Source organism: Brachyhypopomus gauderio, chromosome 3 (assembly GCF_052324685.1).
Source record: "Brachyhypopomus gauderio isolate BG-103 chromosome 3, BGAUD_0.2, whole genome shotgun sequence".
In the NCBI taxonomy this organism is placed as follows: domain Eukaryota; kingdom Metazoa; phylum Chordata; class Actinopteri; order Gymnotiformes; family Hypopomidae; genus Brachyhypopomus; species Brachyhypopomus gauderio.
In genome coordinates, this window is record NC_135213.1 from 28,772,286 (window position 1) to 28,785,716 (window position 13,431).

The 13,431-nt window shown below is 46.2% G+C and overlaps 1 protein-coding gene and 1 long non-coding RNA gene across 3 annotated transcripts in view; one reads left to right on the top strand and one right to left on the bottom strand.

The window, feature by feature from the left end:
* Positions 1–2,442, bottom strand: part of LOC143510973 (uncharacterized) — a 17,952-nt gene extending 15,510 nt beyond the window's left edge. Inside the window, exons 1-2 of the long non-coding RNA XR_013130125.1 lie at positions 2,305–2,442; positions 1,157–1,355 (exon numbers count right to left, since the gene is read on the bottom strand). This is a non-coding gene — a long non-coding RNA (uncharacterized LOC143510973). The remainder of the gene's footprint in view (positions 1–1,156; positions 1,356–2,304) is intronic.
* med1 (mediator complex subunit 1) lies at positions 2,350–12,862 on the top strand. 2 transcript variants are annotated; one of them, XM_077000910.1, is made up of 16 exons: positions 2,350–2,513; positions 2,903–3,009; positions 3,106–3,184; positions 3,364–3,418; positions 3,570–3,702; positions 3,793–3,821; positions 4,074–4,145; positions 4,261–4,335; positions 4,457–4,620; positions 4,967–5,078; positions 5,550–5,674; positions 5,803–5,927; positions 6,070–6,271; positions 7,729–7,824; positions 7,932–8,037; positions 8,318–12,862. In XM_077000910.1, exons 1-16 carry the CDS (start codon positions 2,396–2,398, stop codon positions 12,105–12,107), a joined length of 5,388 nt encoding a protein of 1,795 aa, XP_076857025.1. In that variant the 5' UTR covers positions 2,350–2,395; the 3' UTR covers positions 12,108–12,862. The 2 variants fall into 2 exon arrangements, with proteins under 2 accessions (XP_076857025.1, XP_076857026.1); XM_077000911.1 differs by lacking the exon at positions 2,350–2,513 and having other exon boundaries at positions 2,976–3,009; positions 3,310–3,418.
* Positions 12,863–13,431: the final 569 nt, after the last annotated feature.

The following is a 13,431-nucleotide window of genomic DNA, read 5'->3' on the forward strand; positions in this document are numbered from 1 at the left end:
TCTGCTAGGATTCAGTTGTGCTAGGATTTGATGCTGTTGGATTCAATTCTGCTAGGATTCGATTCTGCTAGGATTCAGTTCTTCTAGAGTTTTGTTCTCCTATGACTCAGTTCTGCTAGGGTTAGATTCTTCTTTCCAAATGCTCTTGTCTGTGAATTGTCCAACGATAAATATAGTTGTAGAGAAAGTCTTTAAGAATCATGCCAGTTAGCCTCAGAACACTTTCATATGTAGATATGATCTGCAGGAACCATTATCACTCGTGCTGAAAATAGACATATTTATTTATTACACATATGTTCATGTAATGCATAGGAGTCAATCAATTAATTGATTGATCATTAACACCTATACAAACAGGATTTTTTAATTCAAGGGAAGGATGAGATGTCAGAGCTGAGGTGTAGAAGGGGGGGATCTGTTAATGAATCAGCTGTCCTTCAATATGTGCAGTGGTACATTATACCTTACAACACTGTTTATGTGAAGCAGACTGAAGTCCTTTATATATAAACTTCTTCAGTCTGCTTCATACATACAACCAGAACTAGCATTACAAACTGGAACTGCTGCTGTTCCCTGTATTGGCAATATTAGCCGTAAATTTAGACGAAGGGTAGAATCACACCTAAGAAGCAAAACAACAGGGCTGGAAAATATACACAAATCCAGAAATAACCAAGTCATATTGCTCTGTACAGTAGAATTCCAGAATTTCCAAATGAACATGTTGAAGTGTTATGGCTGGTATATATATGGAATAAACGTACTGTTGGAATATATTACAGTTCCAATAAAATTAAACTAAAATCAAATTATGGAATAAAGCTAAAAGTGATGTGAAAATGTATAACTTACTAAAGAATATGAAATATTCCATCAACTTTGGTGGCTAAATTTTACTTTTTTTTTTTTTACCAAAATTACAAAAGGATCAATTTAACTGAAAAAGTTTAACTTTATTCCTGGTGACCAAAGTATGAATTTGAGCTTAAAAATGAAATATATGAATTTCCCAGAGTATGTGGAGTCAATAGCAGAGTCTGTGTTTCTTCAGGTTAATGTCACAGGTTCAGGTGCCCTCAGGAATGTGTTTTGAGTAGCTCAGCTTCCTGCCTCAGACGATACCACATTAACGCAGACGCCCACCACCTACCTGAATGGTCCCATGTCATCACCACTGTGGTGGGATGGTGCTGGACAGCGGATCTGGCGTTCACTCACTGGCCCCAGTCAGCCTCAGTTACACTGCATAGAATGCCACCGTGGCAGCAGACCCAAGATGGCGGATCAAGACTGGTCTGGTGTGCCAGCGTGCCCCGGACTCAGAACCAAAATGGCGGATCAGTGAAGACCTTAATGGAAAGGAATCAAAGAGATCAGCAACCGCGGTACCTACTTTGTGTGCCAGCTGCATATCGAGGGGCAGGAGAGGGTTATTTACCACCAGTGAACCTGCCCCTCTCCCCCAGCCCATGGCCAGGGGGGCTGCTGCAAGGCCGGGGTGAAGTACCTTCTGATTGATGGCACAGCTTCAGCTCAGAGCCTGCCTCAGTGCCACACACACACACACACACACACACACACACACACACACACACACACCACTACTACCATTCCACAGACATGCTGGCACTCATATCAAGCTTATCCTCTGCCAGCTCCCAGTAGACACATCAATTACACTGGGCATCTCCTCTATCTCTCATCTCTATTTCTTACACACACACACACACACACACACACACACACACACACACACACACACACACACACACACACACACACACACACACACACACACATGCACACACACACAGAGACTTTCCATGGGCTTTGTATGGGTATGTATTGTGTATATGCAGCACAAATGTAAGAAAATGTTGATGGCTTTTGTTCTAAGACCACGTATTTGTTAATGATTCATTTATAGGGTAGCTGCGCTGACAGAAATCATTTATGCGATGGCTGTGTATGGTGACGAGCCTGTCAGCTGCGCCCTCTAGTGTTTTGAACCTGTCACTGTACTATGAATTAATTAATTTTGCATTACTTTAAATCTTTGTAACAGACAATGACAATGATTCTTGTTATAAAATTCCTTTCCAATTTATCTCAAATATAAATATAGCTAATTTATTTATATCCACAAATATTTAACCCAGTGATTTGGTGCTGAATGAACAGTTGAGTACGTTGTATTTTAAGCATCGTGAACTCTAGATAATAGTTGCCCTTTTTAGCACATATACAATTTCTCCAACCACACTAGACGTCTATTACATGATAAACTTTAACATTTACCTTCTGTCAGTAAACCCCCAATCGTCCGTGGCGATCCGCGTCATCGCACTGCGACACCGCGTCGCTGGAGAAGCGACGGGAAGTTGCGAAGATGGCGGCGGCGTCGATGCAAAGCTGCAGCCCCGCCGGAGAAACGGCGCACGCAGCCCAAAGCCAAAGCGTCGCGGTTCCTGCACCTTTGGACCGGGTTAAACTGGAGGAAGGGACGGGTATGTGTACCATCCTGCGTAAAACACCGAGTAGACGGGCAGGTGTGCAGGGTTTTGTTTACAGCATGATGCTGCTAGCTGGTTAGCCCGCTGTGAGTTACATTCGCTGGTTCGTGTTAGCGGGTTTATGAAGAGAACACTAGAGTAAACTGTCGTGTGCGGTTAAAGGTGAATGTCTTACACGGCCGTGGAGAGACTTTGTATTTTAACTGCTTCCACTCACATCTCGGAGATGCATCTGTAGTTGTTGGAGATCATTTTAGCCGTTTTCCTTCCCCTCAGAGGGAGAACTACCTAAGACGTCTATCACCCACGAATAAGAGTTTCTTGTTGTTGTTGTTTACGGTACATGGCACTCTAACCAAACTGCACGTTATCTCCCTTTACAGAGGCGGAGAAGCAGAGTCGTGTGAATGCTCTGTTGGAGCGATTGCATGCTAAGCACAATGTATCTCGGCCCTGGCAGGAAACCAGTAAGGTCGTGCGACAGGCAATGGTAAGAGACAGGGCGGAGACTGGGTTAGCTGGACAGGTTAAGCCCACACTCTGCGCTCAGTGTGATCTGTCTGTTTCCCTTGTTCTGTCTGCTCAGGAGAAGCGTGGAGTGATGAGTTCTGCTGGACACCAGCTCCTTCTCACATGTCTAGAGACACTGCAAAGGGCCCTGAAGGGTAAGGCTGTAACTGCAGGTCACGTTTATAACACAGCACAGAATGGTCTAAAGGTTTCATAAGCTGTATGTTTAAAAAAAAAATAAAAGACCATCTGTAAAGTTATTCAAACTTATATTTCAAAGGATGCTGTCTGTGAAGTGTGCGTGAATCTGTTCTGCTCTTCACCACTCCATCAGTGTGCTCCTTGGCCTCTATGACGGATCGCCTGGAGTCCATCGCTCGTCAGAACATGTATGTCTCACCTGCAGTATCCTCTCTGTTATGTCTCTGTCTCCTTGTATGGTATTTGTTCCCCGTGGCTAAACCACTAACCTGCTGCCTGTCAGTTCTGTACGTCCTGCTTTTATTGAGCCCCACCCCTGTGGTGCCCTTCGTTCCGCAGGTTGGGGTCCCACCTGAGCCCCTCGGAAACGGAGTGCTACATCACCTCCGACATGTTCTACGTTGAAGTTCAGCTGGACACAAGTGGGCAGCTGGTGGATGTCAAAGTAGCACACCATGGAGAGAACCCTGCGGTGCGGAAGCAGGACTGACACAAACACACTCAGAATAGTAGTGAGACACGAGACCTTGTTTTTAACACCCTGTTCCCATTGTTTTTGTAGAGCTGTCCAGAGCTGATTCAACATCTACGGTAAGCATACGTAATCTGGATATGCTAACATCTCAATGTTAAGGCTGTTCCACTAGTCATAAAGGTCAGGGCCTGACTTACTTGGATTCGACTTTTTTAATCATTTGACTGTCTAGTAATTCATATTGGACTATAAGTGTACTTTTACAGAGTGTATGTAGTAAATCTGTGTGTTTGTGACTATGTGTAGTAATTCCTAGTTGCTCTCCTGTTGAATTGTTATGCTTGTGTTGAATCTTGAATCTTTAATAGAGAGAAGAACTTTGAGGAGTTCTCCAAACACCTGAAGGGTCTGGTCAACCTTTACAAGCTTCCTGGAGACAAGTGAGTTGCCTGTCTGTGCTGCGCGTGTCTGTCTGTGCTGCGCGTGTCCATGCGGCTCGAGCACATTTGTCCTTGAATCAAACCACCTCTCCAGACTTCTGCTTCTTCCTTCTAGTAAACTGAAGACCAAAATGTACCTGGCCCTCCAGTCGCTGGAGCTGGACCTCACCAAGATGATGCACATGTTCAGGTATGTGATGGTGCTTGGAGGGCATGACGTAGCTCTTATTGGAGCTCCATGCTGTGTTTGAGTGTGTTTCTCCTCCAGGATCTAGTGCTGTGCTGCGTTCCTGACTGTCTTTCTCCTCCAGGTTGGCCACCAACGCGAGCACCGTGGACACGGTCCTGCATGGCGGTGTGGGTGCGCTGACTGCACGCAGTGGAGGTCACCTGCTCTCCCTTCAGTGCTATGTCTCCCCATACGACATCTTTGAGGAGGGCACAGGCTCCCAGCTCTCCTTCACCGACGCGACCTGTGAGCAACTTTACCCACTCACAATTAGGTTAGGGACAAAATGTGTTCCAGGACATTTGTGCTTCAGGTCACTGTAAGTGTAAGCAATGGTCCAGTATTTCATCTTTTAGAAAGTTTCCAGCCTTTTTCAAAGTAATCCCCCATCAGCTGCGTCTCTACCTATTAAGAATGTATTTTTAAAATCAGCTGACTACAAACGTGCTTTTATTGGAATCCTAAGGTCAGCTGTTGAATAGTCTTATGAGGTTGACCACGTCAGAATTCGCGCTGATGAGGCTGAGCTAGGTCACTTTGTACCGTTTGTGTGTTTTTGTGCACTACTGTGCTCAACATGTCTGCGGTGCAGTCCCACGCTCCCTGGGAGTGAGCGTGTTCGTAACCGTGGAGGGAACATCGTCCATCTGTAAGCTTCCCATTGCTCCACTAATCACAGGATCCCACCCGGTGGACAACAAAGGGTAAGTCCAGCACCATTAGGGTGTAGTGCAATATATTGCTTAAATCACATTATTGGCCTTTGTGATAGTGATCTTGAATAAATGTTGTGATATTATGCAAAGAGGTTTCTAACACAATGATTAGTTTGTGTGTTTGGAACATTGTGGTAAATTCCAGGGTTCTAGTGCAGTGTTCTGGATTCGCTCATGGATTCTAGTGCAGTGTTCTGGATTCGCTCATGGATTCTAGTGCAGTGTTCTGGATTCGCTCGTGGATTCTAGTGCAGTGTTCTAGAGGTGCTGTAATATTCAGTTGCAGTGTGCAGATCTTGTCAAGTTATGCACCTCTGAATGATTTTTTTTTTCAAGTCCAATCTAGTAGAACTAATCATTCTGACAGGCCAACTAAACGTCACATTTCTGAGGTCTATCGTGGAGCGGCGAGTGGGGCGAAGAGTTTTGAGTTTTCCTCTCCTCTGCTTTTTATCCTAGGACTCCCACGTTTTCTCCAGTGACAAACTCCAACTCTGTGGACTTGCCGGCGTGTTTCTTCCTGAAGATGAACCTCCCCATGCCCTTTTCCCTGTCCTTTATTCACAAAATGGGCAACGTAACCGGTAGGATAAGCATGGAAAACCACGCAAGACATCTCCTGCGCAGTTTTGTGATCTGGTGCTGTTTGCCCGTTACTACTCAGAAAAGCCTTGTACAAGTGTGTGTGTGTGTGTGTGTGTTGTCTCTGTAGGTATCCCTGTGTTCGAGTCTGTCCCTGCCTTGTCTCCACTGTATGACCTCATCATTAAGAGCCAGCGCCGTGACGACGAGGGCATCAGTTCTACAGCATCAGCCCAGTCTATGCGCTTCTATGCAGTAAATACTCATCATCTTCATTGTAGTAAACGTCTGTGTAATTGGTGGGAATACACACTTGAGCCCAGGCTGATGGTTCATTATGGGATGTTGTGCTGGGACCCTCCTGTGTAATGTGTCTGGTCTTTCCCTGCTTGGCTAGGCATTGCCAGGACAACAGCACTGTTACTTCCTGAATGGGAATGCCCCAGTGCATGATGGAAGATCCCTGCAGGGGGCACTTGTGTCAAAAATCCCGTTCCGACACCCCGCCCATGTGCCCGCCCTGCTGGACATCATACGACACCAGGCTGCGTACAACACCCTGATCGGCAGCTGTGTGAAAAACACCTACATAAAGGAAGGTGGGATGTCTATCTGCAGTAATCTCACATACACACACACATTTATATATATATATATATATATATATATGGTGAGATCCAAAGAGCTACCTGACACCCTTAGAAAGAAGATCATAGCTGCTTATGGGTCTGGAAATGGATTTTAAAAGATTTCCAAAGATTTCAACATCAGTCATTCCACCATCCGGAAAATTGTTTACAAGTGGAGGACATTCAAAACAACTGTGACCATGCCCAGGTCTGGCCGTCCAAGCAAGTTCACCCCCAGAGCAGACTGTAAGATGCTAAAAGAAGTAATGAAAAATCCTAAAATTTCATCACAGAACCTACAGCAGGCTTTAGCTACTGTCGATGTGAAAGTGCATGACTCGACTCTCAGAAAAAGACTACACAAGTTTAATTTTCATGGGAGGTGTGCAAGGAGGAAACCTTTGCTCTCTAAGAAAAACATTAAGGCCAGGCTGAAGTTTGCCAGAGAGAATGCAGACAAAGACCAGGACTTCTGGAATAATGTTCTTTGGACAGATGAGTGTAAAGTTGAATTATTTAGATACTGGAAAACAAGACATGTCTGCCGTAAACCAAATACAGCATTCCAAGAAAATAACCTCATACCAACTGTGAAGCATGGAGGTGGAAGTGTCATGGTTTGGGGATGCTTTGCTGCAGCTGGACCTGGCCAGCTCACCATCATAGAATCTACCATGAATTCTGCTGTGTATCAGAGGGTGCTTGAGGAACATGTGAAACCATCTGTAAAAAAAAATTTAAGCTGAAGCGGAACTGGACCATGCAACAGGACAATGACCCAAAACATACCAGTAAATCCACCAAGGACTGGCTAAAAACTAAGAAGTGGAGAGTCCTGGATTGGCCAAGTCAATGTCCAGATCTTAATCCAATTGAGATGCTGTGGAGTGATTTAAAACGAGCTGTACATGCAAGATGCCCTTAAAACATCTCACAGCGGAAAGAATTGTGCATTGAGAAGTGGGGCAAACTTTCTTCAGATCGATGTCAGAGATTGGTACGTGGCTACAAGAAGCGTCTCACTGAAGTTAGTTCAGCCAAAGGGGGCAACACTAGTTATTAGAGGGTAGGGTGTCCTAACTTTTTCCTCCATTATAATATGCATTTTTGTTCATAACTTTAGTTTCATGAGTAAAACAATGGTAATTTTTGTTGATTGGCTGCAATTAAATAATTTTCTTTTTGAGAAATAAATAAAAACAATTTTGGACATTGGTATGTGAACATTTTTTAATAAAGAGCTGACTCTTTAATGGGGTGTCCTAATTTTTTCACATGACTGTATGTATGTGTGTGTGTGTGTATATATATATATATATATATATATATATATATATATATATATATATATATATATATATATATATATATATATATATATAATAAAGCAGTTATGATTTATTATTCACTGTGACTCTTCCCTGTAGACAGCCCAGGACTCCTGCAGTTTGAAGTGTGCCCACTGACCGACTGTAGCCTCAGTGTGTCCTTCCAGCATCCTGTGAATGAGTCGCTCGTTTGTGGTGAGAACACATTGCAATCCACCATTTTCATCACCTTTCACATTTACAAGATCAGATTGTTTGATCCTGTCTAATGGCCTCTCGCCGCCTCCATCTTCTGTCCTCAGTGGTTATGGACGTGATTGACTCTAGACAGGTGGCCTGTAAGCTCTACAAGGGCTCGTCTGATGCTTTGATCTGCACAGATGAATTCATCACTAAAGTCGTGCAGAGGTGAGAGCTGCTGTATGGCTGTGTGTGCAGTTACACTCAGTCCCAACTCACATCGTGATTCAGCAGAGCCACGAAGACCTGCTGTAGATGCTCTGGGAGCTGAAATTGAGTTAAATGTGGACTTGGGAATCATAAAACCACTGGGTTAGATCACAGAATAGTGATGGCTGAGAAAAACTGTATTTACCTTGATAAGTTTGTAAGAAATGCACTAATTCGCAGTACGTGTGAATTTCCATTTCATCAAAAGTTTTTCCTTTTTCTTCTTTTCTGTGTTTAGATGCATGTCCATCCCTGTGACAATGAGAGCTATCCGTCGCAAAGCAGAGACCATCCAGGCAGACACCCCTGCTTTGTCCCTGATAGCTGAAACGGTGGAGGTGGTGAAGAAGAACTTGCCTCCCACAGGCAGCCCAGGATACCTGGGCATGGGCACAGGGCCCGATGGGAACCACCCCTTGAGCATTGGAGGAGGTACCACCCCAACCGGAGGAGGTGCTGGGGCAGGAGGCCCAAGTGGGGCATTCCAGGGCCCCATCACGTCCCTGTTTAACATTAGCCGTCAGGGCGGGGTCGTGGACCCCATGGGGCAGATGGGCAGCCAGCAGCAACAGCTCCAGCAGCAGGTCGCGCAGCACAGTCACGGATCGGACGACTTCAGCAAGGTGACGCAGAACCCAATACTGACCAGTCTGCTGCAGATAACGGGCAGCGTAGGGTCCAGTCCTACCCCCCAGACTTCGGGAGGGTCACAGCCACACCAGACGCCACCGTCCACCACCTCGCCAGCAAGCAACACCAAAAACCACCCCATGCTGATGAACTTGCTGAAGGACAACCCTTCACAGGACTTTGCTACCCTGTATGGTAGTAGCCCTCTAGAGAGGCAGAACTCTTCTGGTTCCCCTCGAACAGACAGCCAAGGTCAGCCCAGTCAAGGTGGAGGAACCAAGGGTAAGAAGAAGCGTCCAAGGGCTTCTGATAAAGCTACAGCAGGCGCTGCAGGTAGCATGGGGATGAAACAGCAACCTCCACAACAGCCAGTGGGTGGCATGAGTCAGCAACACCACCACACACACCACCCGACAGAAGACGATTTCCATCGTGAACTCTTCTCCATGGACGTCGACGCCTCACAGAACCCCATCTTTGATGTCGGTCTTCCAGGAGACGGGCTGGACACGCCTCACAGTATCACGCCAGCCCCAAGCCAGTGTGGGACACCACCAACAGGTGCTGGGATGCAGTACCACCCACAGTCTCATGTTCAAGCTCAGACACAAGCTCAGTCCCAGCCTTCAGGGTCGATTCCTCGCATGGTGCGTCTGTCTAGCTCTGACAGCATCGGCACAGACATCAACGACATCCTGTCTGATCTTCCTGATCAGGCTCCTAAAGGAAGCGGTGCGAGTCACGGACAGCACCATATGGCTGGGGAGGAAGGTGGATCCTTGGGAACACCATTAAGAGATTCCTCCAGCTCAGGACAGGGCAGTGCTGTGTTCGAGGCTGATCTGTTCAGTGCCAACAGCAATGAGAATCCCTTCACTGATCCAGCAGACCTGATTGCAGAGGCCACTACTGCCGCAACCCCAAACAGTGATGCCTCCTCAAGCAATTTCTTCCCAGACACAGACTTCAACCCAGAGCTGCTCCCTGGACAGGGGACCTTTTCACAGAGCTACTTCGAAGACAGTTCACCAAGCCCAGAGCCGGATCTGGATCTGGTCAAGGGCTTCAGTGGAGGCAGTCAGCAAAACACCCCCTCGGGCACTCCTCAGAATCCCACCTCACATGGGCGCAGCACCCCTGATACCTCGATAAAGGACCCTTTTGACATGAACTTGGTTTTCAGTGGCAACAGCGGAGGAGGAAAACCATTGCTGGGACCGGTGCCAGATATGGGAGACTCCCATTCATCTCATGGAGCTGGAAGCCAGAGCCCACTCATGTTGAGCATGGGAGGAATGGGCAGTGACTTCAAAACAGGCGAACTAAAACTCAAACAGCAGCCGATGAGACCGAAGGAGGACAGTGGAGGAATAAGCACTGGGATGGTGATGGGAGGTACGGGTTCTTCTGAAGGGAAACAGATCAAACGCAGTCGTACCCCTTCCAGTGAGGGAAAGTCGAAAGACAAACCTCCCAAGCGGAAGAAGCTTGATCCTGATGGCAAGTCTCCCTCACACAGCTCAGGGGGTAGACCCTATACCCCTCCGAGTGGGAGTGTCTGCACTGGAGGATCTATCGGTGGAGGGGGATCCAAATCTCCAGGGAGCTCAGGTCGTTCTCAGACCCCACCAGGAGGTGCCACACCCCCTATTCCTAAAATCACAATACAGATCCCCAGGACCTTAGCAAAGACGTCTTCTCATGGAGCTTACACATCAAGCAGTTCCACCAGCGGCAGTGCTGGTGTTGCCACGAGTAGCAGCAAAAGCCATCATTCCCACTCCTCCTCGTCCCTGGGAAAGATCAAAAGCAACAAGATGGAGGGTTCCATGGGACAAGGCAACAGCTCCAAGCCACCTGGAACAGGAGGGGGTGGGAGTGGCCTGCCTCCCCAGTCCAAAAGCTCCTCTTTAGGGATGGGTTCAGGCAAACCAGGCTCCTCCCCAATCACCAAGCATGGAATGTCGGGATCAAGTGGTGGCGGCAGTGGTGGAGCAGTGAGTGGGAATAAAATGAAGGCCCAAGGAGGCAAGCCTCCTGGATCTCTGATGAATCCCAGCATTAAGCCCAACATCTCCCCATCACACTCACGCTCTGTCTCTTCAGACAAACTTTCCTCCCCAATGAAGCTTCAGCAGGGTCAGATTCCTGGGACACCACCATCCTCAAAAGCAAAGTCCCCAATTGGTTCTGGAAGTGGTAGTTCAGGAGGGACCAAGTCCTCTTCTGGATGTGGGATGAGTTCCCAGAAGCAATTGGGTAGTGGGTCTTCCTCTGGCTCTTCCTCATCCTCTACATCCTCTGCTAGCTCATCCTCTTCCTCTGGGTCCATGTCCTTTTCTTCCAGTCAGTCTCAGTATGGGGGAAGTGGTGGTGGAGGAGGGGGCTGTGGCACAGGGGGAGGGGGCGGGAACAATCCCAATGCCAAGGGCAAGTCCCCTAGTCGAAACAAAAAGCCGTCTCTGACCGCAGTGATAGACAAGCTGAAGAGCGTGGGTGGTGGAGGGATTGGAGGGGAGGAGGGCGAGGGATGCGGAGGTGGTGGAGGTTCAGGACTGCCCCCAAACGTTGGCCCTCCGTCCTCCAAGCATGGCATGTCCTCGCAGGGAGGAGACTACCTCAGCAAACGAGACAAAGTAGACAAGGAAAGCAAGTCAAAGTCCATGTCTGCCTCAGGGGGCAACTCGAGTGACAAAAAGCTGATGGACCAAAAGGGTGGTGGGGTGAGCAGCACTGGTGTGGCTAAGATCATCATCAGCAAGCCAGATGGAGGTTCTCCGAGCATAAAGTCTAAAGTCACCCTCCAGAAGCCTGGGGAAGGATCAGGAGAAGGCTCCATGCGGCCGCAGCATTCAGGCCTGAAAGCATCGCCCCTGTTCAGCGGATCGACACCCAAACATGACCGCAGCTCCCCCAGCCATAGCCGCTCCCCTGGGTACACGCCTTTGAACCCAGACAGCGAGAGTGAGTCTGGTAGTAGCTCGGTCGCAGAGAAATCCCATCAGAATAGTCCTAGCTCAGACGACGACCAGACCATGAGACCCCTCCAACCACCACAAGACTACATGAGCTCCATGTCCGTCAGCTTGGGGGAAAAACACAAGAAGCACAAAAAAGAAAAAAAGAAGCAGAAAGAAAGGGAACGAGAGAGGGACCGGGAAAGGGACAGAGAAAGGGACAGAGAAAAGGAGAAGAAAAAGTCAACAATGTCCTGTGGTCCTTCCTCTCACCCAATGAAAGCAGACAGCTGGTCCAGGTCTCCTATGTCTTGCTCAGATCCCTCTATGTCTATGATGAGTTCTGAGCGGACCTCTCGACCGAGTCCTGTGTACATGCACACAGATGATGACGACCTCATGGATTCTGCCCTTACCGGCAATCTAGAACCATTCAAATAGGACTGTTTGATGGAGAAGGCCACTTGGAATGTAAATCTTTGCTGTCATTTGTTTATTTGATTTCTACTTACCTATTGTGTTTCTGTAACTCGACAAAGATCCTGTTATTTGATTAATATTACTCAAGCCGCTTTTAACTTGGGCCTCAGTATGCAGTCTGTAAATCTATGAATTGACTTTTTTTTAAGAGGTGAGGATTTAAAAAAAATTTTAAACAGACTGAATCCAGATTTGTGAAGTACGATTTTAAGTTGCTGTCATGTTTCACGTTTAATTTGTCATCAAGCCTTTTTAATTACTGAACACAAAATGAACTTTCTAGACCTGTCAATCACATGGTACACTGTGAAATTCAACTTGATTGGGCTGTCTAAAATAATTTTAATTATTTTAATGATTAGTACTCAGCTGATATGAACAAACGTTTTGTCTGTTTAATCTGTTAACCTTTTGTCTAATAGGGGTTGGGGGAATCCACTGTATTTTTCAAAGTAAAAAAAAAAAACCTTCTCTGAAACACTTTGTGTTTTAAGCTGAAATATCCAAATTTTATAGTATTAGGCCTAATTGCCTTAATTTTGTTACAGTATTTTAATACATTTATTCATTTTATTTGTATCATGATTATTTAACAGTGGACGTGCAAGTAGATTTGAAGAAGAGCATTCTAGATACGGTTAGCATTTTTCTTTTTTTGGCTTTGTAAATACAGTAGACAGAAATTTTGTGGATTGGAATAAATGTTTCAATGCTGAGGAAGTGTGCATCTCGAGCTTTATTGTGTGTGTGTGTGTGTGTGTGTGTGCGTGTGCGCGCGTGTGTGCGCACGTGTGTGTGCTTCTCACCAGCAGATGGCACTATAGTACCTAATACATTTCATTGAATGTTGTGCAAGGTACTATTTTCTCTTAAATTAATGTGGGTGCTTTTTTCAGAGGTTAAATGAGAGAGTTGTAAGATGCATTACAAATTGCTAGAAAATATTTTTGTAGACACCCAGAAGGTGAAGCACTGGTGTAAATAATGAGATTACATTAAGGACCCGAGTAGTCTGATCAATATTAGTTAAACAGCATTTAGTAACTCAGTTTCACATCTACATGAGTGTGAATGGAGAAATGAAACAGCTTTATAAAAATGATTTAAAAAGTTGAGCGATGTGATTTTGAACAATAATGTGACACTCACTGTGCTGTGATTAATACTTAATTATGGCCTGTACACTTTATTATTTATTAGAGGTTTCTGGTTGGTATGGAGTCCTAAGTATAATTTCCTCACTACCGCACTTCTCTTCTGGAGTCTATGCCTATGGGTCTTACTT

Excerpts from the sequence above, each read along its gene's own strand:
- med1 (XM_077000910.1), top strand. The coding sequence starts at position 2,396 with ATGGCGGCGGCGTCGATGCAAAGCTGCAGCCCCGCCGGAGAAACGGCG. Across the intron at positions 3,822-4,073 it reads GAGCTGATTCAACATCTACG|AGAGAAGAACTTTGAGGAGT; the intron begins GTAAGCATACGT and ends AATCTTTAATAG. Across the intron at positions 8,038-8,317 it reads ATCACTAAAGTCGTGCAGAG|ATGCATGTCCATCCCTGTGA; the intron begins GTGAGAGCTGCT and ends TTCTGTGTTTAG.